At 37.8% G+C, this 26,239-nt stretch overlaps 1 protein-coding gene across 6 annotated transcripts in view; it reads left to right on the top strand.

The window, feature by feature from the left end:
• Window positions 1–26,239, top strand: part of SATB2 (SATB homeobox 2) — a 212,027-nt gene that overhangs the window by 147,557 nt on the left and 38,231 nt on the right. For all 6 annotated transcript variants that reach the window (XM_010336467.3, XM_074399305.1, XM_074399304.1 and 3 more), the window contains 2 exons: window positions 6,324–6,536; window positions 11,454–11,609. In XM_010336467.3, the coding sequence (XP_010334769.1) occupies window positions 6,324–6,536; window positions 11,454–11,609 (369 nt within the window). The remainder of the gene's footprint in view (window positions 1–6,323; window positions 6,537–11,453; window positions 11,610–26,239) is intronic.

The following is a 26,239-nucleotide window of genomic DNA, read 5'->3' on the forward strand; positions in this document are numbered from 1 at the left end:
TTGACCACTGAAATTTAAGAGTTCACTTTGTGTGATTGGACTAGGAGTTTGATATTACATGGTTTTCTTACGAGGATACCAGTTTTTTGCTTTCCTGTCAGCTGGACATAGATATTTCAGAATTACGTGAAAATTAAGTCTAGCAAGCATACAAAAGGGGTGAAACATGAGGAATAAGAGGACCTTATTTGGAAAGAACCTTCTTTTTTTTTTTTTTTGACTTTTTTTTAATAGATTTTTAAAAATTTATTTATTGTGCTTTAGGTTCCGGGGTACATGTGCAGATCATGCAGGGTTGTTGCATAGGTACATACATGGCAAGGTGGTTTGCTGCCTCCAACCCCCCATGACCTATATCTGGCATCACGAGTAACATGTGATAGGTTATCCAGTGGCAAGGTGGATGGTTGACCCATATGAGTGCCAAGGCTTCTGTAATTTTAATCTGTAAATGGCCGTATGTGATTTTTTAAACCTTACTGATTAGTTATGATACTATTTGTTTAAAGCAATATATAATTATGAACTAAAATATGTTTTCACTAGTAAATATTCTGAATCATATATCTTTAAAGAGATGTAACTTGATTTCTGAAGAGGATTATCATCCCAGAATTAATAATTAAAATATATTATGAGGGGATAGGGCTTATTTTCTCTGTCTAGTCCAGATGTTTCTGAAGAAGTGTTCAGCATATGATTTTACTTTTAGCATGGGAATCAGAAGTACCTCTAAGCTGTCTTTGGGATTTACCTGACATTTGAATGTCTGTTTTTGTTCACATTGGAACCTAATACTTTTCTACTTTATGCCTTCTATGATAAATGAATGTCTTTTGGATTGAGATAGTTGAAAACTACATGTTTTAGTAAACAGATGAACGTTGCAAGTTACCTTTTCTACTTCTCATTTCAACTGCCACAAACAGAAACAAAATTTCCAGAAAGGAAAACTGTCTATAGCTAGCTTTAGGCTTTTTCCAAAGGGAAGTACTAGGGTTTGGCTGGCCGGTTTCCTCAGTACACACCTGGTGTATATCACTTTAAAAAATAAATTATGCCTCATTAAATTACAATTTAATGGAATCGTGATCATTTGTTTTTCTGGAAGGAAGATGTTTTGCATATTGAAAGCCTAATTTGTTGCAGGTGACAAAGAGGCTGAACAGATTATCTAATATCACTTCATTTTGGGAGGTAATGTTTGCTGGTTTGCTGGTTAACTACTCCAGTAGTTCAGAATCATATTAATATGGACTTACTATTTTTGCTTCAAAACATCTTCTATCACTTTATCAGTTTTTGTGCTTTATTTTACAGCTTTTAGGAAAACCGACATTTTTCTTGGTATTCCAGAGTAGGCATGTGCTTTCTCTTTCTTCAAATGTTCTAATACTCCCCAGTTTCACTGGCTGCCCAATTTTCATCACAAATCTATATCCATGTACTAGCTATATTTAAAGTTCCAGCTAAGTTAAATCTTATCTCTTCCAAAATGTTTTCCCTGGATCCTGCAGTTGACCATACTTTCTCCCTCCTTGAACCAAAGTGACACTAGTTCTGGCTTACATTGATGATACGTGGCATCTTTTACATTGTGCCGCTATAGTGCTTTCTCCTTCCCATTTTAGAGTAAACCCCTAGGAAGAAGAATCTGTCTCTTATTAAATCTTTTCATCCCTCTCAGAACTTTGTATTCAGTCATAAATAACAAATGAATAAATAGACTGATCTGTTTTTTTTGAGAATAGGTATATTGAATTTGGGGGTTCCCTAGAAAATCAATGGGAGATACTGGATTTAGAGGCTTCTGAGGTCATCCATGAGAGATATAGCCTGATCCTAGAGAATTACTTGTGGTCTGAGAGCCATGAAGAACAGATATCTGTTGAAATCTAGTCAGGAATGACTTCAACTGATGCTGTCAGGAGTGGCATGGACTCTCTAAAGGGCTCAGGCTCAGCATGCCTACAGCCTGGCCCAGGTGTGGGTTCCGTTATTGCTGTCTGACGGTTAAAGGCTTATCAAAGATAATTTCTCACCTGTCCCAGACAAGATGTCAAAGGCTAGGGCACAAACTTGGAAGTAAATTTTATAGAGCCATTCATGATAACATTTCCCCGACTTTTCTGAATATCAGCATGTATCGTACACACTAACAATTTGGGAAAACTATATAAAATGTTAAGGAAGTATGGAAATCAAAAGCTCATCGGCACAGAAGGTACAGACTCAGAATCTGTAAGGTCATTTAATTTGTTATAAAGAAATATTATTTTTAAATACTGGAAAAAATATGTGCATCAATTTTTCCTTAAAAAAGAAAATTAGCCCCATTCTTTGTTGTGTATGTAGAAGTAGCAAGCAGGCTAAATTATAAGCAAGCTAGATGACATTATAGTAAGTTATTGCTCATTTCGTACTTTGAATTATTTTTCTTTTAATGAATATTTTGCCAAACTCATGTATTCTTTGGTGGTCCTGGAAATCATATGAAGCCTGTAAAATGTTAATTAGGCTGTAGAAAAAGCCAATTTGAGGTTCTCTTTACCTGACTTCCTCTTTTTCCAGTGGCTTGTAACCCAAGAATTATTTCGGAGGATATCTCTCTACCTTGTGCAGATGTTCCTTCTGCTCCTTTTAGTCAACATGTTTCCCGGTCTTACGTAATCTCAGCTCACACTGTGGAGGGAATTGTTTTAATGTGTCCCTGGAGAAGCTTCTGTTGCCTATGATGAGGAAAATACTTAATGATCACTTTACTCAATACTTGCAATATATTTTAATATGATTACTGATATGAAAGTTTAATAAGCTATATCCTGGTTAATTTATTAATTTCCCTCCATTTGCACATTCTCAATATTCATGACCTTTCTATTCATAAAAATACATCTTTTTTTCAGTGCCCAGGTGCTGTGCCACATTTTCTATATCCCAGGCTACATAATGGGAATGTCCAAGTGACACCTCCAGCTTGGCTGGTTGATAATTAAAATGCCAGATGACATAGTAGCAAGGGCTTTAGAAATATTTATGTGAGATAAATTATTAATTTATGTTCTATTCAAGACAGTTTCAATATGATAAACATTTACTTATCTTGATAATTAGATGGGGTGATTTGTGGTATATGCAAGTTATGCTGTCTGTTTTCCTCTGATCTTTTTCTCCTCTGATGATTTTCAACTAATGAAATACACTCACTTTTCATTTATGAGGCTGCAGAATTTGGACTACATTTTTAAACATCCCAGTCTAAATAGTTAAAAGCACATAAATAACCCAAATGAAAAACACTCAACAAAACAACTAAAACTCTTCTTGTGCCCACCAGTGAGCCATGTGTTATTGAATTGGTGCAAAGAATCTGCTTTGGGACCATAGCTACACAGATGAGAGTTTTAGTAAATAATTTAGAACAGTGTTCTGATTCTCTGGGGGTAAAATATGGAGGTGACACTGGCTACCTTGTCGGTTTGAGGCTTTATCTTCAATTAAGCATGTGTAGGCAACAGTATATTCCACCAGCCTGTTAAAATATAAATATTGTATTCACCTCAGAAATGGATGATCAGTCATTCTCAAGGATATGTAATCCTAATTTTTTTTTTTTTTTTGGAAATGGATTAATTTCCCTGCAAGGTTGTCCAGTATGTAAAAAATGTAGGAGAGGGAGCTATATAGTTTTAAAAAGAAAAAAACAAACAAGAAACAAATTGAAACACTCTGTGTTTTTTTAATTTTTTTTTTTTTTTATTAAGAATGAGGCCGGGCGCAGTGGCTCAAGCCTGTAATCCCAGCACTTTGGGAGGCCGAGGCGGGTGGATCATGAGGTCAAAAGATCGAGACCATCCTGGTCAACATGGTGAAACCCCGTCTCTACTAAAAATACAAAAAATTAGCTGGGCATGGTGGCACATGCTGTAATCCCTGCTACTCAGGAGGCTGAGGCAGGAGAATTGGCTGAACCCAGGAGGCGGAGGTTGCGGTGAGCCGAGATCATGCCATTGCACTCCAGCCTGGGTAACAAGAGCGAAACTCTGTCTCAAAAAAAAAAAAAAAAAAAAAGAATGAACAAACATAAATTTGAGCCATGGTCCATCAGAATAGTATTTTTGTTATGTCACTGTTTTGTATCCAAAATCTTTGCTGTAATAATACTCCACAACTTGTGAAAATAATTTCACAGGGGAAGAATAAGTTTATAAACTTTGCCTTTGAGATCTCTTGAGTCTAATGATAATAACTAAAACAGTTTATCTATGTTGACCTTAAAACTCCTTCAAGTTTTAGTCATTTGAAATTTATTGAAATCCCAAATTTGTGTATGATCATGAAAGAGAGAAAGAACAAGGAGGGAGAGAGAAGGAAAAAGACCAACTCATCCTTTATATGCCGAATTTATCATTAAAGAAGACTCAGAAAATATCAATCTTAGTGACTTTTACTGGTATTGAAAATTGAAATCCACTTTGCTCTTGCTTCTCTGCGTATTCATTTGAAGATTTGTATCTTCAAAATAAATTCATTATGAATATTGCAGGTTGCTTAGTGGAAGTGGAAAGTAGGGTAACTTCAGGCAGAACTGACTTTTAATTTCAGAGTCAATACCTAGATTATATCACATTTTCTGAAAGATAAGTGTCTCAGTCGTTTCTTCTAAAAGCATGACAGGAAATCTGGATGTTTTCAAGAATCGTGTACCAGTCAGGTGTTTTTACATACACATCCTACCTTGTCCCCTTCTTTGGGCATGCATGCATACACATTCACAGACACAGACACACACACACCACACACTGATCTCTAGCGTTTATACCAGGTATTACTTAGAATTTCTCTAAATCAAAATTACATGACACCCAAATTGTGAAACTGACAGATGACATAGTGCTTGTAAGGTTCCTTGTAGTAAAATTGACTATGTGATGTTCTGAGTGGTGACTGCTTCCTTGGAGTGCTATGTGATGCACTGCCTATAAGTGGCATTTGCTTCACTATGTTATAATGCATTGCTTTATTTTAAAACACAGCCTATCTTACCCTGAAGATTTTTGGACCACCAGAGATAGCATATTTCTCTTACATCCATTGCCTTTTCATATTTAAGCCACATATTAGAAATCTGATAGTGTTTCCTTTGCATTAATTTTCACCTGAGTGGAAACATCTTTGGCATCTGTTCTACTTGACTACAGTTAAAGAAGTGACTTTTCATGATTTGAGTTGCCCCATCTGTTCTAAGATATGGGATTAACATCTCAGCTCTTCCCAGTGGGATAATCCTAAACCCTGTCTTATACTGCTCTGAGAAGCAGTATGAGCTGGGAATGTAAGTCTCTGTGTGATAATCCAACAAGTGTGCACAATGGAAATGAATCTGCACCTACCCCCAATACTACAGAGTCCCACCTTAGATCTCCAGCCCTTTTCTGGAGTCCGTACTGTTCTGTAGACTTGGCAACACTTTTCTTTGTGAATTCTCTGTCATCAGAGCACATGAAAACACTAATTTCCTATGTAAAGCTTTTCTCTTGGGTGAGTCACACATTCAGAAAGTGTCTGGGCCTATCATAGCATTCCATGTTGCTATGCCGTGCTCAGCCCTTCACCAGAGGTGCCTTCATTTTCATTGCTTTACTGGTGAGATTAGGGCTTCCCCCATGAAGATATCTCATAAAAGCTTTGGGTGCCCTCCATACATATGTTATCTAACTATTGTGTGTGTAGATTGGGAAATTATCAGAGGATTAATACAATTTAGGCATTTGCTTTGTGTCTTTTTTTTTTTTTTTTTTTTGCCATAAGAAATATCTATATTGAAAACAGTGGCCGGTCATACAGAAATTCAGCCAATTTTTTTTTTTTAAATTGATATAAATCTCCCATGCTGTTTAAATGTCGAAACTAAATTTACCAAACTTGGCAGATTTGTAAAGCTAAGCAAGACTGCCAAGTGTTCCCAGTTTCAAGCAGAGAGAGTTCTAACAGTTCCTGAAATACTTGTAGGAGGCACCTGGTGGTAATTGCGGTTTCACAATTCTTCCCAAGTGCCTACCTTGCTAGCTGGCATGTCTGTACACCGATGATTATTACAGTGATGATAAAGTGTCAGAATAGAACAGTCCTAAAATAATGCATATCCCCCGGAAAGCAAGCACATTCCCTTCATACCAGAGAACCCTATGGAATTAGCATGAGGTTCTTGACATCACAGCCAGCTGGTTAAACCAAACAAAGGGAGAGAGGGGCAGAAGACAGAAACCACACACATATACCTGCAAATGTGACTTGGTCTATTTTTCCCCCCATCTAATCAGGGATTGTTGTCTGAGATTCTGCGTAAGGAAGAAGACCCTCGGACAGCCTCGCAGTCTCTTCTAGTAAACCTGAGGGCCATGCAGAATTTCCTAAATCTGCCAGAAGTGGAGCGAGATCGCATCTACCAGGACGAGAGGGAGCGGAGCATGAATCCCAATGTGAGCATGGTCTCCTCGGCCTCCAGCAGTCCCAGCTCCTCCCGAACCCCTCAGGTGAGAAACTTGCTCTCCGGATTTTTCACTCTTTGACTTGGACACATCTTGCCTTCACTACATACTGTGTTTTCCCTCGAACACTAAGGGACATAAGTCAAGGAATTCTCTTCTCCTCTTCTCTCCTCTCCTCGCCTCGCCTCGCCTCTCCTCTCCTCTCCTCTCCTCTCCTCTCCTCTCCTCTCCTCTCCTCTCCTCTCCTCTCCTCTCCTTTCCTCTTCTCTCTCTTCTTTTCTCTTCTCTTCCTCTCTCTCCTCTCTTTTTTCTTTTTTCTGGGAAGTAGTCTTACTCTGTTACACAGGCTAGAGTGCAGTGGTGCAATCTCAGCTCACTGCAACCTCTGCCTCCTGGGTTCAAGCAATTCTTCTGCCTCAGCCTCCCAAGTAGCTGGGATTACAGGGGTCCACCACCACACCTGGCTAATTTTTTAATTTTAGTATAGACAGGGTTTTACCATGTTGTCCAGGCTGTTCTTGAACTCCTGACCTCAGGTGATCTGCCCTCTTCAGCCTCCCAAAGTGTTGGGGTTACAGGCATGAGCCACTACACCAGGCCAATTCAAGGATTTTTTAATCTGCTGAACATGTTGGTCAAAAGATACGAACCTCTGACCATATATGATCTCATACTATATTTCTATCCCTTTAGGAAGTCCCATTCTTCCATACATGGTAAGTGAGGGGTGGGTAGGCAGAAGTGGGCACAGGGGCAGGCTCTAGGATGTTTATATATAGCTGCTCAGTTGCTGAAAAAGGAGTTAGGCATTTGTGTTGAAGCTGAGTTTGCATAGCAAGCACGTTGCTTTCCCTTAAATGGTATGTTTATTTGGCTTGGCTGGATGGGCTGAAGGGTGGCTGGGGGCAGGGGACAGAGGGTAGTTTAAGCTCTGTTTTATGTAGTCTAAAAAAGACAAAATGGAGGAACACTTGTAGTGGAAGCATGCATATGCAGTGGCTAGGTAAGAATGACTGAAAGGTCACTTGATGATCCTCTAGAAAATAATGGTGGAAAGTAGGCCTTCATTATTTTCCTTCCTAAAATGATCACCCCACAGGATTTGGTGATTTCCATTCTTCTTCTTTACATACTTGAAAAGTATTCTTTTCTTAGACCTCATGCAAGTGTGTACATCTAGTAATGTGTGCCTCAAAGCTCCTAATTCAAGGGTCAAGTTCTCAGCAGTCAGGGATCATTTCCAGTACATATCCAAGCCCACTCATTTCTGGCCTACCCCCTATTTCCCCTAAACTTTTACTACTCGATAGACTTACGATAAAGCCAGCCCATTCACTGTTGCTATGATGGTTGCAGGTTCTGAGTGATAATTCTTAAAACCAATATTTAAGAGGTATACATTTTTTTCTTTTTGAGAAGGAGTCTCGCTCTGTTCCAGGCTGGAGTGTGGTGGTGCTATCATGGCTCACTGCAACTTCTGCCTCTCAGGTTAAAGTGATTCTCCTGCCTCAGCCTCCTGAGTAGCTGGGATTACAGGCACATGCCACCACATCAGGCTAATTTTTTGCATTTTTAATAAAGATGGGGTTTCAGTATATTGGCCATGCTGGTCTCGAACTCCTGACCTCAAGTAATCGACTCACCTTGGCCTTACAAAGTGCTGGGATTACAGGTGTGAACCACTGTGCCTGGCCTAATGGATATACATTTATATAAATCTGAAAAATGGGTGGTTCAAAAACCAAAGATTATTTTGATTAGATATTATAGCTTTGGTTTTGTGTTTTCTGATAAATTCTAAAGAAGTGATTAAACATAGAAGCAGAATTGTATTCTAGTAGAAGTACTTGAGCTTTTTCAAGTATATCCATTTTTTTCACACATTTTAACTCTTTATATTTTTGTACTCTGCAATAAACTTTTAATTAAAGATTACTTTGTATCATGTACTGCCAAATTGTGTCACTTACACTTCAGTCTTTAGTGAATTATGAGGTTTAGTTACTGTTTAAACCAAAAATAAGTCTCTTGACTGCTTACTTTGGATGAGTGTAACCAAGCATTTTTATTTATTTTTTAAAAAATCTGGGGAATACATATTGAGTTAGTAAGTTGGGCAAGCTGTTAATATACACTAATATTTACTTCTGCTAAATTCATCAATATTTTTGCTACTTTTGAAGCCTATTAAACCATTATAGAAGAGTCCAACCGTACTTTATGGCCACTTGTCAAGGCAGCTGTTCTTAGAAAGTCACTTCTACTTATTAGAAAATAACACAGGTCTGTGTGTTTGTTTTCAGCTCTTTTGTACTATTTTCCTAACAAGATTATATATCGTAGGCACCTTTTCAAAGACCTGATAGCTTTCAGTGCCAGACCGACTTATAAGGCCACACAGTTAGGGTCAGTATTTTGCTTGCTTTGAGCAGAATCCCATCTAGAAAATTCATAGTTAAAGGTGCCCTTTAGGGATAGGTATAGCAGGGAAATTGCTTATTTAATTTTACAGTTTTGAGATTTTTGAAAATAATTATTTCAACATGTTTTTGAGAATGCAATCATGGCATTGCATTTGTACATTTTCTAGAATCATCTTTTTCTCTTGGGTAAAGATTGAGAACGGAGAATTTATTAAAGTCTTTTAAAACATTTTGTGATTACCTACTTAAAATTCTTTACAGACATATCTCAGCAGTAAAGATCATAGTACAGTACAGATTTCATTGTGAGAACAAGTATTAGAGGAGTACTTACTGACTTAGCCTTTTAGTTGGAGTCAGCAATTTAGTGTACACAGGCAGCTTTACATTGATATAGGGAGATTATTTTCCAGACCCCATCTGTACTTTGTTAGTAGCTGAAAAACAAATTGAAGAAATTTCAGATTTGAAGTTACACCTTCAGTCTCTTTTTATTTCTTCAGTTGGCCGCATTCCTTGGCGTACTTAATAATAACAAAACAATACTAAGATAAGAATGATCATTTGTTAAAACGCTTACTGTGTATTAGGTATTGTGAACGTTTTGCATGAATTCAATTGTCACTGTTTTGTGGTATTGTGCCCATTTTACAGATGAGGGAACTGAGGTTTAGATGGATTCAGTAACTTGTGTAACGTCACATGGCTGAGTGGAAGAGGTAGGATTTGAACTGTAGTTTCTCTGATTCCAAAAGCTGGGCTGTCAACCATATTTTGTAGTTCCTTGAGGGATTTCATCTTAGCCCTCATGGTTCTAGAGAAGATTTGACCTGTCAGGTAGGATGAGATCTTCAGTGAAGCTAATTAAGAAAACTGAACTAAGAAAGACAGACGTGTTATGCTAAAGCTTCTGTTAACAGGGAAAGCCCCGTTGGTTAACTACAAATTTTGAGTAGAAAAAGAGTTTCTTTTAAAAAATTACAGAGAATTGAATTTTAATGGGAAAGTTTCAGCCTAGCAAGAGAATTCTTGTAGCAGCACCTGACATCATTGGAGGTTTTAGAGGCAGTATGTAGTGCAGTGTCCTGAGCCCATGCTTTCAAGCCTGGAAGACTGTGTTCAGATCATGGTTCCTTCATGGGCTGCTGGGTATCCTAGATGAAGATCTTCTTTTTCAGTTTCCTCCTCTGTAAAATGAAAATAATAATGTCTATTTCATTGGAATCTTAAACGAATTAAATGTGGTAGCAAAAGTTAGATGCTTTCTGGAGTACCTGGTCCTTAAAAGCACACCATACATTATACTGATTCTTGCTTTGCGGTAATTAGAAAATATTATGAGAGAAGGAGGTAAAAGGAAAATGGCAGAAGTCACTGAGCACTCTTAGGAAGCAAAGCCTTTATGGAAATGTAGGTCCTTAAGTTCTGCCTACAGATACCATTGATCACAGGGTCCAAACTGCCTGTTATATCTTTCTCTGGACCTGCATCCTGCTGGATCCAGGGAGAATAGCTCAAGGCATCTGCACAGGGCAGCTTGTGATTTGTGGATAACTCTTGTTGGTCTGGGATTCTAGGGTGAATGGGGACAAAGAAAAAAAATCCAGGTTTGGCCACTTCAGCTGGTAGTGCACAAGGATCAAGGACGTCTTTTCCTAAAGTCTTGCTGTGGTGGTTCTAAGAAGATGTCTCAGCCCTCTCTTATTAGACACCAGCAAAGCATTCTAGGGCTCACACCAAGTAAATGTTATCACCATCTTTTGGATTAAGTAGACTTAAACATTTTAGGATTATCCTAACCCCAAGAAGTACAGACACTTTCTATATTGTCCTTTATTTGTCTCTGAAGCTGATGGGAAATCATTCAATTAAAATGAGCACGGCAGAATACATAAAACCACAATATGAGTTTAAGAAAATGAAAACGGCACATCAAAGGCATTCTGAAGCCTAGTTTTATGAAATGAAATTTTGTTTCATTTCCACTGATTTCCTAGGTGAAATTAGGTGACTGTCTGGGTAGCATAATGATGATAATGATGGGAAACCATACATACTCAAATGACATATGTAAAGCTTTAATAAAGAATGAGAGAGACTCCGGAGTGCATTAAATTGAGTAATAATTTATTATTTAGAGACCTCTACCCATTTACTCATTTTTTCTGGAAGAATTGGCTCTTCTTCCAAGTTTTGCCATTTTTAGAAAGAAAAAGGTAGCTGCGTGTGTGTTCTCCATGTTTGTTTTGTAGTTAGATGATTGCTTATAGTTTGGTGTCTAGGAGAGTCATCCTACCTGTGAACCATCATCTGGGTTACTGTGAGAGAATAGGGTTGACAGGATTCTGCATGTCCTATAGGAATGCACTGCAATTATTTCCAATCACAATTAACCTGATTAGAATAATGGACAGGAAGTGTCCCTCTGTAGCTAATGCAGTTTGGCATCAGCTGACTGAAATCCTTTGATAATTTCTGCACAGATGGCTGGGCTGAATGCAGCACTTTTTAAATTATTATTTTCATGGTCTCTTGGTAGGCCAAAACCTCGACACCGACAACAGACCTCCCTATTAAGGTGGACGGCGCCAACGTCAACATCACAGCTGCCATTTACGATGAGATCCAACAGGAGATGAAAAGGGCCAAGGTGTCTCAAGCCCTGTTTGCCAAAGTGGCTGCAAATAAAAGTCAGGTGAGTGGTTTTTAAAAGAGCAAAATCGAGGGCTGGAATTAGATCCTTCTCCTCCTCCCATCAATAAAAATACATCTGTTCCTATAATAATAATAACAATAATAATCCCCAAGGAACTTGTCATGTTCTGCCTTTTGCTCTCCAGTTTGCCTTTATTCCCGTTGGAGTTTGAAACAGAGATGAGGCCAAAACCCCAACTTTTTTCTTTTAAAGATTAAAAAAAAAATTAGCCTGGAATAATTTCTCTCCTTATTCTAAACACTGCAGTGTACGCTTTTTTTCTCTCCTTTTATATATATATATATATATATATATATATATATATATATGATACATATATCAATATATTAAATATATAAAAATATATATTTGAACAAAACCTAGAATGTATATATGACAGCACCTTTCTGAGACCAAGTTTTAGCCAAGTCTCATCACCTCTCCTGTTCCCAGCAGGGGAATGGCTGACTCTTATAATAGCCACTTTTCCCCAGCCCCAGAGACACCTTTTGATGTCAGGTGTTTCTTTTATGTACAGAATACAGTTGTTTTTTCAGGAGAAAACACACATGGGGGAGTGCAGAGTAAGTGCTAAAATCTTTTAACAGAAAAACATAGAAGCTTATCCAGTAAAATTTTTCAGAGTGCTGGGTTTGTGGAGAATGTAATGCTCTGGGGAAAAGAGCAGACAGATGCTTAGGTTTTTTATTTCTGAAAGCAGCAACAGTTGATGGGATCTACTATCTGCTTCAATTCTTGATTTAAAGGGACCGTCTGCCCAAACCTAAAATCCTAGGTTAGGTTGAGGTACATGCTTACTTATTTATACCTAGGGTGAACACCTAATGTGGGGCGGAGGAAACAAAAGTTAATTGAAACATGATTTTGAGAGTCCGTTGATTCTGAGCTTGATTTCCTCTGTATCCTTATATGACAAATGTTTTCATCCCTACATATGTAAATAGTAAAATGGTTGGTCATCTCCCTAACAAATCTGTTGTGTACTATAAAGAAAGGAAGTGACCATTGTATTTCTATTAAGCAAGAAGGTTTTCAATAAAAATGAAGTTTTTAAAACTGAAAAAAATTCAAACTGTAGTTAAATGTTATATTTGGATTAATTATAGAGTACGAGGTTGCCTTTTTTACCTGCAGTTTTAACCTGATGTAGGTTATTTTCAGATACCGATAAAAGGAGAGGAGTAGAACATCAAGGAACTTGGAAAGGGATTGGAATGTTTGTTTCCCTTTTCAATTTCAGTGTAGTAATTTTTCCAGATTACTCTGACTTTCTCTCATCAATGAAATCAGTGAAATACAGTTTGCTAAGACATGATGTCCAACCATAGTATGAAGTACATGAAAAGAAAATACCATAGAGCCTCTTAAACTGTTAAATGCATAAAATCCCATGTACCACATGGCAAAATATAATGAGAGTTGGAGCTGTTAAATGAATAAAGCTGTTAAATGCATAATGCCACTTGGCAAAACTACTGTGCATTTAATGGTTTTCCACTGTGTAATAAAGGACATATGTGGTAAATGTGCAGTGAGTATAAAAACTGCACAATTGATTTTGCAAACCTGCCCCTTAGTTGTGACTTGATGTAAATATCAAAGTTTCACACAGTCCTTCTTTTACAAGCAGCTTTTGAGAAAAACTGAAGACCACAGTCTGAGAACTTGATTCAAAATGCTTATAATCTTCCTGTTGACTAGCACTATGGCTTTTGGAAATAATGATACCTCCAGCCTCCCAAAATAATTCAGGTAGCTGATTGAAAGCTGTTTTTGCCAACTGGCCGAAGCTTAGCTCTCCAAGTTTTTTATGTCTCCTGAAGAAATCAGTAGCCCTGATTTCGTAGAATATAGAGGAGAGCATAGTTCTGCGAATTAATATGCTGAAAGTAAGGTTGAGCTTAAGTGAGGATAAGAGGCTTTGAGGTTGTTCTTTTTTCACTGAAACAATGATCTCATTTTCATTTATGAGTAGGGAACCTTATTGTAAATAGCTGACTAGATACGCAATTCAGGCTTTATGTTTTTTTATAAAAATGATGCTGCCAAACAAAATGAATTTAACTGGTAGTTTCAAAGGCAATTTAACAAATGATATTCACTCCATTTTATAAGTATCAGTATTCACTTGATAAAAGTGAAATCAATTGCATGATTTGGTACATTGCACATATATTTGGTGCCTATCCATAAGGTGTATGTATGTGTGTGTACATGTCTATATATATGTCTATACATATAGCACACATGCATAGATACATCTTATGGATATATATAGCTTAGTCATATATATACACCTTATGAATTTATGTAAATATCTTAGTCATAGATGACTAATCATAAGGCTTAACCTCTCCAAGTTGCAATAGGGAGTGGCCACACCCACTCCGTTGTATTATAAGGACGGAGAAGAACAAAGGTTTTTCTCTTGCATTTTCTTCCCTCCTTCTTTTATTTTTCTTTGGAGGGATCTTAAGTTCTTGCAGTGACTGAAGAGGCAGATGCACAGCAAGGGCTTTCCCTTCTCCTGAAGGTGAAATTAGGGAAACTATTAATTAGGTGCTCTTGTGAACTGGAGTTGCCTTGAATCCCTGAAGGCCCAGTTCAAATATGCATAGCAACCTTCTCCTTCCATCTGAAATTTCTTTTAAAATAGAAGTGATCCCTCCATTAAGCCTTACTCACTCCTTGGTGTTAATTGCTATAATCAGCTGTTAAGAATAATATCTAACACTGTACTGTATGTTAGGGAAGCCCTGAATCAGGAAAAAGAAGGGGGAGGAAAGTTTTAGAGTAGGCGTGGTGGGCCAAGAGGGTCCTTGAGGGTTGTAAGTGTTTAGGATCGAGACACAATGCAAGGAAAGGGGTTCAGAAAAGGAGTTGAAAAGGTGGCAAACTAGTTCATTGTGAAAATCCATTACTGGGAAGTATGTGTATATGTTTCCCTAGTGCATGGGTGACATGAGGATGCATTTGTAGGGTCCCAGACCACTTCCTGCAGCTCAGCTTTCATCTCTTGGTGATGGCCAGGCCACTCCATCATCCACTTCCAATTAGATATCTTCTCTCAGACCGTTGCCCTTTTCTTCATGGGAAAGAAGTCAAAGAAGAGTAAGACCAGAGGGAAAGACATGTTTATGCACATTTTACCTTGCACTTTTCCTTCGTTTTCTATTTAGGACCAATTTAGTGATTTAAAGTAATTTTCTGTGTGTGAATTCTAAGCATTACCTTCCTTTTCTGTCTGCAGAATACTCAGATCATGGAATGGAATGACAGTGATAGTTCTCTGTGAATTAGGAGTTAGGGATTCTTAGTAGAAGCCATATGTAAAGGCACATGGAGTGTTTTCTGTATAACTCCAGTCTGACCCTCACATACAAAGGGCCACCAGGGAGCGAACACCCGACATTCAGTCTGAGTGGCCACAGGAACACTTTGTTCCTCAAAAGCTTCTGTTAATCTTCCTGTCCTTCTGCAGATTCTTTAGGGCCACTTTTCCCCTTTCTTCCCAATTTTACATGATCACCTGTGATCTGGGAAGTAGAAATCTAGAGATGAAGAAACATCATAACTTGTGGGCACATCTCCAGGGATGGTCGTGTACTTTGACAGCATCAGCAGCCACATTTCTCTCCCTTGACATCAATTACCCCATTTCCCAGAAACTGTTTTTTTTTTTTTTTTTTCCTTCACATATCCTGCTGTCTTCTTTTTTATAGGCTATAGTAGGTTAATGTATAGAATGCTAAGGATCATCTGAAGTTTTCTTTCACTTTTCTTTTTTAAGAGTCAAGTGAATCTTTATTATTTATTATTATTATTTGTGTATCCAAAGACCCAACACTACATAATGTGATTGTTTTTTCCTACTAGGTTCGGGTTAAAATAGAGTAGGGAGAGAAATGGAAAGGGGTTCATTTCTAATCCTTATTTCCCCTTTCCTCCATTAAAAAGATAAAAACAAACTTCAGAAGGGCTGTAGACTTGTTTTTTGTATCAGGGAGGTGGAGAGAAACAGACATACCCTGTTCTGTTCCATACAGACAAGGGGAAAGAGAGCCTGGTTGTAAACCCCAGATGGTGATAATGAAAGGGTCAGCCCCAGAGGCTGCTGGGATAAAAGAAAAAGGGTGATCGCCGGGCGCGGTGGCTCAAGCCTGTAATCCCAGCACTTTGGGAGGCCGAGGCGGGTGGATCACGAGGTTGAAAGATCAAGACCATCCTGGTCAACATGGTGAAACCCCGTCTCTACTAAAAATACAAAAAACTAGCTGGGCATGGTGGTGCGTGCCTGTAATCCCAGCTACTTAGGAGGCTGAGGCAGGAGAATTGCCTGAGCCCAGGAGACGGAGGTTGCGGTGAGCCGAGATTGCGCCATTGCACTCCAGCCTGGCTAACAAGAGTGAAACTCCGTCTCAAAAAAAAAAAAAAAAAGAAAAAAAAAAGAAAAAGGGTGATCTTAGAATGAACAGGGACCAAGGGAGTCTCTGGTGAGATGATATTAGTAAGATGTTCTCATCTTTACGAAGGTTTAAAGACCTCTGCCAATCCTCCATGCTACGTATGAAGGCCCACTAGCCGCAGGAGCTGCCACTAAAATCAGGGATGAGGGAGTTCTTCCTCCTACTGTACACTTTAGAATGGGAGGCATAATTGTGATCCTATTGTAGCTAGAATAGATGGATTTCTGGCTTTTAATACACAATTCTAAAATCATTTTCCCCATAGAAACTATGACCTACATGGTGATTGGGTTTCAGTATGTTCTATGCTTCATGTACATTAGGATTAAGTGGATTTTGTGTACTGACCTTTATGCCTTATCACTGTGTTTCTACCAAAAAAAAAAAATGTGTTTCAAGTTCTCAACTACTTAACAAATTGTATTCCTAAGTGAGAGTGTACTTATGTTTTAGTTGTAGTTTACAAGCTCAGATTTTATGAACATTTTTTTTTCTTAAAATCTCTCCTGATAGATGGTCTAATTTGCTTGACAGGCTAAATAACTTAAAACGTGTAGGTCTCTGTGGCAGATTATTTTATATAAAACAAAAATAAAGAAAGATAAATTAATTTTTGTTTTTGCATCTTAAAAATATCTAAGGCACATATTTATACATTTTTTAAAGAAATAATTTATATTTTGTGATTACATAAGTTATTTAACAGCCTCATTTTTAAAAATTCAGAAAATGATGAAGAATATGAAAGTAAAAACATGGATCACCCGTGATTTTACAACCCAAATGTAGTTACTATTAACATTTTAGAACCTTTCCTTTCAATGTGTATATGTTTACATGGGATTATATGTGCGTGTTTATATCCTAATTGTGATTATAACTGTGCAACACATAATTACAAGACAAGTTAAAACTATAATTTTTTAAGATAACCTTTTTATGTAGGATAGTAAATTTACAAAATATAAAATATTATCTTGTCTCATTAGCTTCTTGGCCTTTAAAAAATGTTGCATTAAGATCAAAGTTTTGCCATTTTGCACAAAAAGTACTTTAATGTTGATCTTATATTATTAAGTTTCCATTTTAAGGATGGCTTTATTAGGTCTGGGATAACTTAGGGCACTGGAAGTAGACATGTGGTTACCCTATCTCTCTGGTATAAAGAATAACTGAAACTATAGGCCATAGGCTACCCTGCATAAAATGAGTTGGTGGTCTGTCTCACTCCTACTGATTTTGCTTTTGCCATTCATATTCAGCATGTAAGGAAGGCTAAAATGAGGTGTGCAGTCTTGCCTGAGTAGCTGCCAGGTAGGTTTCTTCAGAACCCAATCATTCTGAGAGCCTGTCATGGTCTAGTTTCTGTCTTGTCAACCAGAGCAAGTATACTAAAATTTAGGGGTGGTGTTCTAAATTCAAATTTAAAAAAATTTAATATATGTAAACTAAAATTACTTGAAAAATATTATGCCTAGTGAAGAAATTTCTCAAGATTCCCAAATGCCAAGCCAAGTGGATATGAACAGAGTAATGTGTGAGCATCAAGTTGAGCCCTTCAGCCTCCCTTTCCCTCCTTTTTCTCTTGGCATAATCTCAAGTGATCAGATTCTGGTGAAGGAATCTCCTCAGACATTCCTGTAAGATCTCAGTTTTAATATCAACCTCACAATCAAGACTTGGGTTCTTTTACCACCCTCACAATTAATTATGTTAATGTTTCATGCCTTAAAATTAGCCTTTATAGGAGTCCTTAATTAGACAATCAATAATAATGATGATAATCAATGAACTGCATATGTAATCAGACTTCATATGCAGTTCTTAAAATGTCAAATACTTTTAACTCATCACTAAGGTTTTGAACTTGTTTTGAACTCATTTTATTCTCTGCAGAAACCTTTGAGTTTATTATTTTGCCTGTTCATGACTTGGCAACTTTGGAAACTTGCATGTGACTTTAAGGCAAATTAGGTTGCCATATTAAAGCCTCCTCTTTAATTTCTCCCCAGCCCTTTGGGGAAGAGGACATTGAGTTAAACTGTGGTTTTTACAGTGGGAGAATGTTGGTAAAGTTGCTGCCACTTTACTGTTGAGACTATTTGATTTTTTTTCCCACAGGATCAAGACTCGGTTAAGGCAAGCTAGCTTCCTAGGGTGCAAGATTTAAGAAGGCACACACTTGTCAGGCCATACTATTTACATTTCATGCCCTAGTCGCTTGCTCACCTCATTCTAGTCTCACCCTGGTTTTTCAAAAAAGTCTTACTCCTGGTTTTCTGCTCTGTCTGGTTCCCCCAACCACTATCCCCCACCGTACCCCCTCCCATTATGATAAGTTCTTGAGGAAGTTTGCAATATACAGTGATATGCGACAGATATCCTGGCATTTGGACCTGAAGGGAGGCCCTAGAAGCATTGTGATTGTTTTCTATTCAATAATTTAGCCTAGTTTATTTTCCTGTTACTGTCTTTCTACTGTTTAAGTGAAGAAGTGCAAGATTCTAGATTTATTCTTCACACGAATTGGCTTTTTCAGGTGCATGTACCCACATATATATGTTTGTACATATTTATACATGTAAAGGCATACCAAATCTACATACTATTAAATAGCTATGTATATTCCATGTATCTATGCTAAAGAGGGTAACAAAAGTTTGTGTAATCCCCTCTTGACTTGAGCCCAGTCTATCAGAGGTTTAAAGGGCTGTTCTGAAATAAAAATTTTCATTACTCTCAATTACAGGCTTAATCTTTACAGACACATCCATAGAAATGTCAGATAACCCAGAGATAGCTAAAAATTGGTCCCCATGAAAATACAGTTTAGAATTTAGTATACAGTTTTAAAAAGTAAAAAAGAAGCAGATCATTTTTACTTACCACATTTAAAGTATAAAATAATTAACCTTGAACTGTAACCAAACAGCCAGCACAGATCTTTTTTCAGGTTTAGATGACCTCCTCGTCAGGGATTCACTGAAGCCCTTGACAAGCCTGCCTTTTAGTTAGCCTCTTATCCATTTCAGTTTCTTGATTAGGTTATCTTGAGTCATTAGGGGGTTATTTATTTTAATAGACACTTATTGGATTCATGAAAAGAGAATTCGGTGACGAAGAAACAAGAGCTGAATATTATCTGGCTCATTTCACACTTCAGAAGAGCCTCAACCATCTGAAGAGAAATCCTTTTACAGTTACAAAAGTTTGTTTGGGGACTTTATGTGCTTTCATTTAGAAAGCGAACTGTCTGTGGTTAATAATATGAATTTCCTTTTGAGATACTCAGAAAACATTTCCCTTTGGTTACATATGCTGACATTTTCTGTATTGAAGATGTGGGTGAGTAAATGGCCTTTTGCATTTCTGCTGCAAGAAGCTATGAGTCATTCTCCTGAAGAACTGTTCACTTGCTGAGTTATTCATTCATTAGAGTTCCTAGAGGGGCAAAGGGAGTGGGGGCTACTTACTAATTAGTAGGTGAATTAACTCATTAGCTTTGTGTTAGGCACATCAAGGGGAATAATCACTGTGAAGAGATCCTGCCTTCAAGGAGCATATACAGCTTTATTCAACAGGGACAAAGTTATTAATTCTCTTGTGGGAGATCAGAGCAGGCTATGAACTTGTGTTTAGTGCTGAGCAAGTTCTAGTTTGTATTTGTTCTGAAATATTGTAAAAACTGGGAAGTTGGTCTTAAACATAGACCAATGTCTTTTAAGGAAAAAACTTAGGGGCTGGGAGAATTTGAAGTCAAAACCAAGTGTCCTGGGGAAGAGAAAGCATGCCACTTTGTCCGCAGTGGCATTTCAGTACCATGGACAGGAACCCCACTCTTTGTGGCGTGCCCCTCCCCTTCTTATCACTTACACAGAAGGTTTACAGCTAAGATTCAAACTCATATCTGATAGGCCCCAAGCACAAACACGGGGCCATATAATTGTTTTGTGAAAGGCCTCCCTGGTCATTTGAACATTTCAGCCTTCAGTATGTGGTTTGGAGGATATGCTACTCATTTATTTTCAACTTGAAATATTTTAATCTTCTAAAATATTTTATAAGTGAAATGGATATTGCCATATCTCATTCATTTTCAGTTGAAGAGAACTTTAAAAACTCTAATATGAACAACAGCAGCAGTAGCAGCACACACACATATATATATACACCCAGAGAGAAAAGAAAATAGTTAAAATGATGAGAACAGATTATTTAAATTATTGATGTACTGTGATTCTTCATGATATATGTCATGTCTTTTTAGACTGAACACTCCTAGAGGAAGGAGGTTATGAAGTGTGCTCTTTACCAGTACCAGGCCATTGTGGGTCCCAGTTAATACCAAGGAATATAAGTTGACTATGAAAAAAGATATCTAGGCTAGGATAAGTCATGTTCTTGATTTTATCATAGTCTTTCCCCCAAGAACTTCTTCTTAAAAAGGAAGAAGGTGGGGGGAAAAGAGGAAAAGAAAGACAAGTTAATTCTTCATCATATCAGTTTTTTGCATGCCACTCTTTATAACATGAGCCCTACCTTTATTTCTAGACTTTCAGTCTTCTTCCCCACCTGGTGAAATCTATCTTTATCTTTCAAGATTCACCTTGTATGTCATATTTTCAATGATGACACTTTTTCCTGAACTGCTTCATAGTCAGAATTACTCACTTTCTTGTTGACAATCTCAATTAACATTTTAAGTAAAAAGTAATGACGACAATTAAATAATATATGTAATGTACTAGCCATTTCATGGCATGCAGGAGATACGTGCTCAATAGAAAATTGTCAACATAGGCCGGGCGCGGTGGCTCAAGCCTGTCATCCCAGCACTTTGGGAGGCCGAGGCGGGTGGATCACGAGGTCGAAAGATCGAGACCATCCTGGTCAACATGGTGAAACCCCGTCTCTACTAAAAGTGCAAAAAACTAGCTGGGCGTGGTGGCGCGTGCCTGTAATCCCAGCTACTCAGGAGGCTGAGGCAGGAGAATTGCCTGAACCCAGGAGGCGGAGGTTGCGGTGAGCCGAGATCGCGCCATTGCACTCCAGCCTGGGTAACAAGAGCGAAACTCCGTCTCAAAAAAGAAAAAAAAAAAAAAAAAAAAAAGAAAATTGTCAACATAATCAATTTCCTGAGAGACTACTATTACTGTTTGCAATTTATATAATGAGCCATTTTCCCTATCATATTCATGCATTAGAGATGGAGAAACAAACCTTAGAACATTGACAAAGTTGCTTTCTAAAATTAGTGCTTCTCTCTTACAGTGACTTTCTGAATTTGAGTCTGTAAAACATTCCTCTAGGCTAATTTCTTTGTGCTCTGATAATTTTGGTTTAATCTAATGACTAATTATTGAGAAGTTACTGTGTGCAAGAAACCATACTCTGCTCTGAAAATGCTAAAATGAGTAAGAAACCAACCCATGCCCTCCACTCCCATCAAGAAGCTAACTGTTCTAATAGGAATCCAGACATGCCTACCCCTAACAATAGTAATTACCACGTGTGAAAAGGTAAACAAAATGCTTTTAGGTTCATACCGGAGTGAGCAACAAATGAAACTACATCAGTTGAGCCTTAAAGTACAGCTTCTTATGGGGAAAGAAGTTTGAGTATGAGACATTTCATCTGAGAGAGTAACATGGCAGAAGCATGAAGGTGAGAATGTACCTATGAGTAATTCACAGTGGCTGGAGCACAAGGTCAGTAGGGGAATTGGTGGGAGATGAGGTCATGAAAGAAAAATAGGGGCAAATTGTGGTTTTTCTTGTTGCCTCTAGAATTGTGATTGCCTCACACAACAAGTGTGTTGCCTCTTGTTGCTCTTGAATTGTGAACTAGAGGTTCTCTCCTTTATGCAACTCATTAATGAATCTCTCAACTTAATAAAAGATAAACTATGTAGTTATTGTTCATCTCCCAGAAAGAATTAATGGCACATTTCTTCAAATAGTAAGAATGTCTAATATATTTACAATGTGATTTGCTTTGTAAATGTAGATTGATATGCAACTTTCCAGGAACACGTGGATTGTAAACAAACTATATCTTGTCTGGTAAGAGTGTCATCTCACCTGCATAGTTGGAAGGGCAGTCAGAGTTGTTTTTTTATACTGAGGGAAATATATTTGTTTAAGAGGCTGAGGAGATGGCTAAAATGAGATGTGAATAAATATTATTTGCTTATGCACCAAATGCTTGGGAACTTTTTAACCATTGATTGCAAGGAAGCAGTTTTTGATCTTGATACATTCCTTCTCTGGATTCAGATTTTGAAGGTAAAAAAGTTTTAATTATGAACCTCTTGGCATCATTACACTTAGACTCCACGTATATTTTTATCTGTAAGTTCCAGGTATTTCCTATATCTAAATAAAAGCTTTTTATTTTGAACTAATTTTAGATTGACAAAAATGTTGCTAAACTAGTATGGAAGGGATCATTGCACTGTATTGTATATATTGTATATCCCTCGCCTATCTTCCCCTAATGTTGACACCTTTTATCGCCATAGTGGAATTATTGATGATGGTGCAATTATCAAAAAAAAAAAAAAAAAAAGGAAACTGACATTGTTTCAATACTGTTAACTAAACAAAAGTCTTATTCTAATTTCACCAGTTTTTCTACTAATGTCTATGTTCTGTGCCAGGATCCTATCCAGTAACTACATTGCATTTAGTTGTTATTATTTCTCCTTAATCTTCTGCATTTCTGTGACAGTTCTTGAGTCTTTCCTTTTCTTTTATGACCTTGCCATTTTTGGTTATTTTGTTGGAACACCTCTCAGTTTGGGTTTGTTCAATAGTTTCTCATGTTTCAACTGAGGTTATGCATTTTGGGCAAGGCTACCTCAGATACAATGTTGTATCCTTTGCAGTACATTATATCAGCACATTTATGGTGTCAGTATATCGTCACTAGTTTTGCTGACCTTGACCACTTTGTCAAGGTTATTTTTTCTTTGTACCTTTAACCCTGATGGTTTATCACTATCTGCTATTTCTGACAGATAACAAGGTAACAGAACAGGGAATGTAGAACCAAAAAGGAACTTATAGACCATCTTTTGTTAACACACCCATCCTTTTACAGCTAAGCATCCAGGAGCTTGAACAGGATAATTATTTGCCCAAAAGTCACCCAGTTATATAATGACAGACCAGGAACTTAGCAGTTAGATCTCAGAGATCCAGGTTTGATACTCTCTATACTTCCTAGCTATGCTCAAACACTTGTAATTCACTTAGTCTTGGTTTTAGCAGACTGTGAAAGCTAGATGGACTATATGACTATCCAGCCAACCTTTGCTCAAAACTTAAAACCAGTCTAAGAGAGAAATCCCAGGGAAGTATATACTCCACAGTTCATAGTGCCCACTCACAGAGCTGGCCAAGGCTGGAAACCAGATGAACTTCTGTATCAGCATTTCTGAAATGAAAATAATCTCATGGAATGCTCCACATAACACAGAGAAAACAACAAAAAAACCTACTTGAGATTTTTAACAGAAAAAGGAGATTTGTTTATTAATAATTCATGAGTTCCCATTGAACATGCACGACAGAAACAGTGCTATTCAATAGAGAATACTGTCATCTGTCACTGTTTTATTTGACATTTACACTTTTTTTTTTTTGCCTGATATTGCAAAACTTTCTTGGATGGCATGCAAAAATTATATAAATGAAAAAAATCCCAATGTGGGGACCCTTTATCTCTTCTGTGATGGGTTCACTCACAGTTACATACGTGTGTGTTCATGCAACCGTGTGGCACTTTCTCACACATTCATTAGCCAGCAAACAAGCTAATAAGAGACCCTATTGAGAAAACAGAGATAAGCATCCCAAATGTGCTGGTGAAAAGATGATATGAATAAAATGATGGTGCGTGTGATGGGAAGTGAGGTGGAAGAATAGATTTCCTGAAGATAGGCATACAAATATATGGAATGAGCAAGCAAACCAGAGCACGGGGAAGGCAAGTCATGGCTGCCATGAAGAAAACTGACACAAAAATACGTTGCCAGTTCAGATACAAAATAAATACCTATAAATGGCATCACAGGAATGCCCATCGTAGGGAATAACAGCCCTTAGCAGAAGAGCAAGGTAAAGTTAGGATCACCTTCCAATTTTGTGCTACTATAAGGCTCTTGACAGTCTTTCTGCTCTGTAGGTTAGTTATTATTTATAAAAATCACAGAACCAGCTGATACATTCATAAGCTAATTATTGAGGCAGCTGGGTACACATGGTGCAATATGTCCAAGGCTGTGAAGTATCACAGATTTCTTGGGGCCTGCTGTGGTGGGGGTGCACTGTTGAAGGCTCCATCCCTTAATCTGATCAGCCAAGCAAACACTTTGTGGGGAAACTAGATTAATAACCCTCTAAATACCATGAATGTGCTTCATCTCTAGAACTGGGTTCCCTTAAACATGCTATTAGCTCAGCTCCATCAGGGATTTGAGGAAGTCCTCTGGTGCCCTAAGAACAGAGTCTTGTTGGCTACCTCCCTGTGCCAGAAATTAATTTGGTTTGCTTATGTCTGCACACATGATCACACTTGTGTCTAATCTGCTCCCTAATACCTTCAAGGTCAAGACCTTGCTTGTCAGTGGGCAAATTGAGCACTACACTTCTTAAAGACTGATGGCAGACAGCACACAGTCCATAACGAGTCCTGTAGTGTTGTTCTAAGTGATTGTAATGAGTGCAGATTATAACAGCGCATATAAATCAAATGCGGCAATGAATGTTGTGCGAGACATTCCCAGTGTCATAAGTGGAGATACCACTCAGCTGTCACCTGTCTCCTTTCTAGCTGCAGCTTCCCACAATGCAGTTCAGTCCTTAAGGGGAACAGCAGGTGCTGTCTTCCTTAAGGTCTGGGTATCTCAGATCTTCATCTTTTAACAGATGCAGGTTTTTGTTTCTATTTTCCATTAAATGATTGGTCTCCATGCTCTTGCCTCCCCTGGGAGATGTTAAACATACCTGTTTGAAACATTTGAAAGAATTCAGTTGGAGACTTATTCAGATTTGTGAAAAGATAGAGAGGTAGGAGCTTATTTTTCCACAGATGGTTTATTTTCCATTTCAAGAATTCTTTTGCTTTATGCAAAGAAACCCTTGAGGAAACACTTGGGGACTATGAGATTTTGTAAAAATATAGTTTATTTTCTGGTAGGGATAAAAAAAATTTGTCTTCATTTTTCATATACATTGCACCTTGAAAATCGATCATTACCTGCCTTTCAGTTGAGTTGAAAAAAAAAATCTATGAAAATAATTGGAAAAACATTTCCAAGCAAATGATAAGATACCTTGTTTTCATTCTTCCTAACCTTCTAACTCTCCCAAGCTTCCAGTTTATTGCAAGAAAAGATCAGGTCTGCGCAAATGTGGCCTCTCACTTGTAAAAACAAGGCAGTGTTGTGTTACAGATTAGTTTATAAATCCCCGGTGGCTTCACAGTTCAGTGCCTACAGCTGCTGCAGATGGGCCTGGGTTTTTGTCTCTTCACAGTGCTGCAGCCGGCAGTTGAAGGAGAAAATGGAATGATCAGGTTATTAACATGGAGGCCGCGAGGAAGAGGCTGCACAATGAGAACAGCTGGTGTTGCTGTCTTGGCTGATGCAGCGGAGATAATCAAATCTTGCCTTTTTTTTTTTTTGGGGTAAAGGCAGAAGACACAGTGGAGAGTTAGACAAACAACGGCTTATGATATTATATGGGGTTTTTATAATGCGTGTCAGGAACTTTCATTGGCTTACAAATGATGATACAGAATTTGTTGAGGTTTGGGAATTATTTTTCACAAAGTCATTTCTGTTTATGCACCTTTTAAGAAAAATTTTTTACTCTTTTGCAAAAGGCGTGATGTGGGACAGTTCTTGTTTTTAAAATTAGCGACATAGCTTGGAAATGATGGGTTAGAAAGCTACTGGGTAAAATATTTTGACATGAGTCAGTGAGCGATGTTGACAGCATCCTCTGTATTATTTTCATATAATCCATCATTATTTGCATTACATTTTCTTTCTCGTGCAGTTGCAAGAGAGAGAACATCCGGATGCCAGAGTTTGGAAGCAGACATTTGCAGGTGTGACTCGACCAACTGCCTACCTTC

Source organism: Saimiri boliviensis, chromosome 5 (genome assembly GCF_048565385.1).
Source record: "Saimiri boliviensis isolate mSaiBol1 chromosome 5, mSaiBol1.pri, whole genome shotgun sequence".
Taxonomy (NCBI): Eukaryota; Metazoa; Chordata; class Mammalia; order Primates; family Cebidae; genus Saimiri; species Saimiri boliviensis.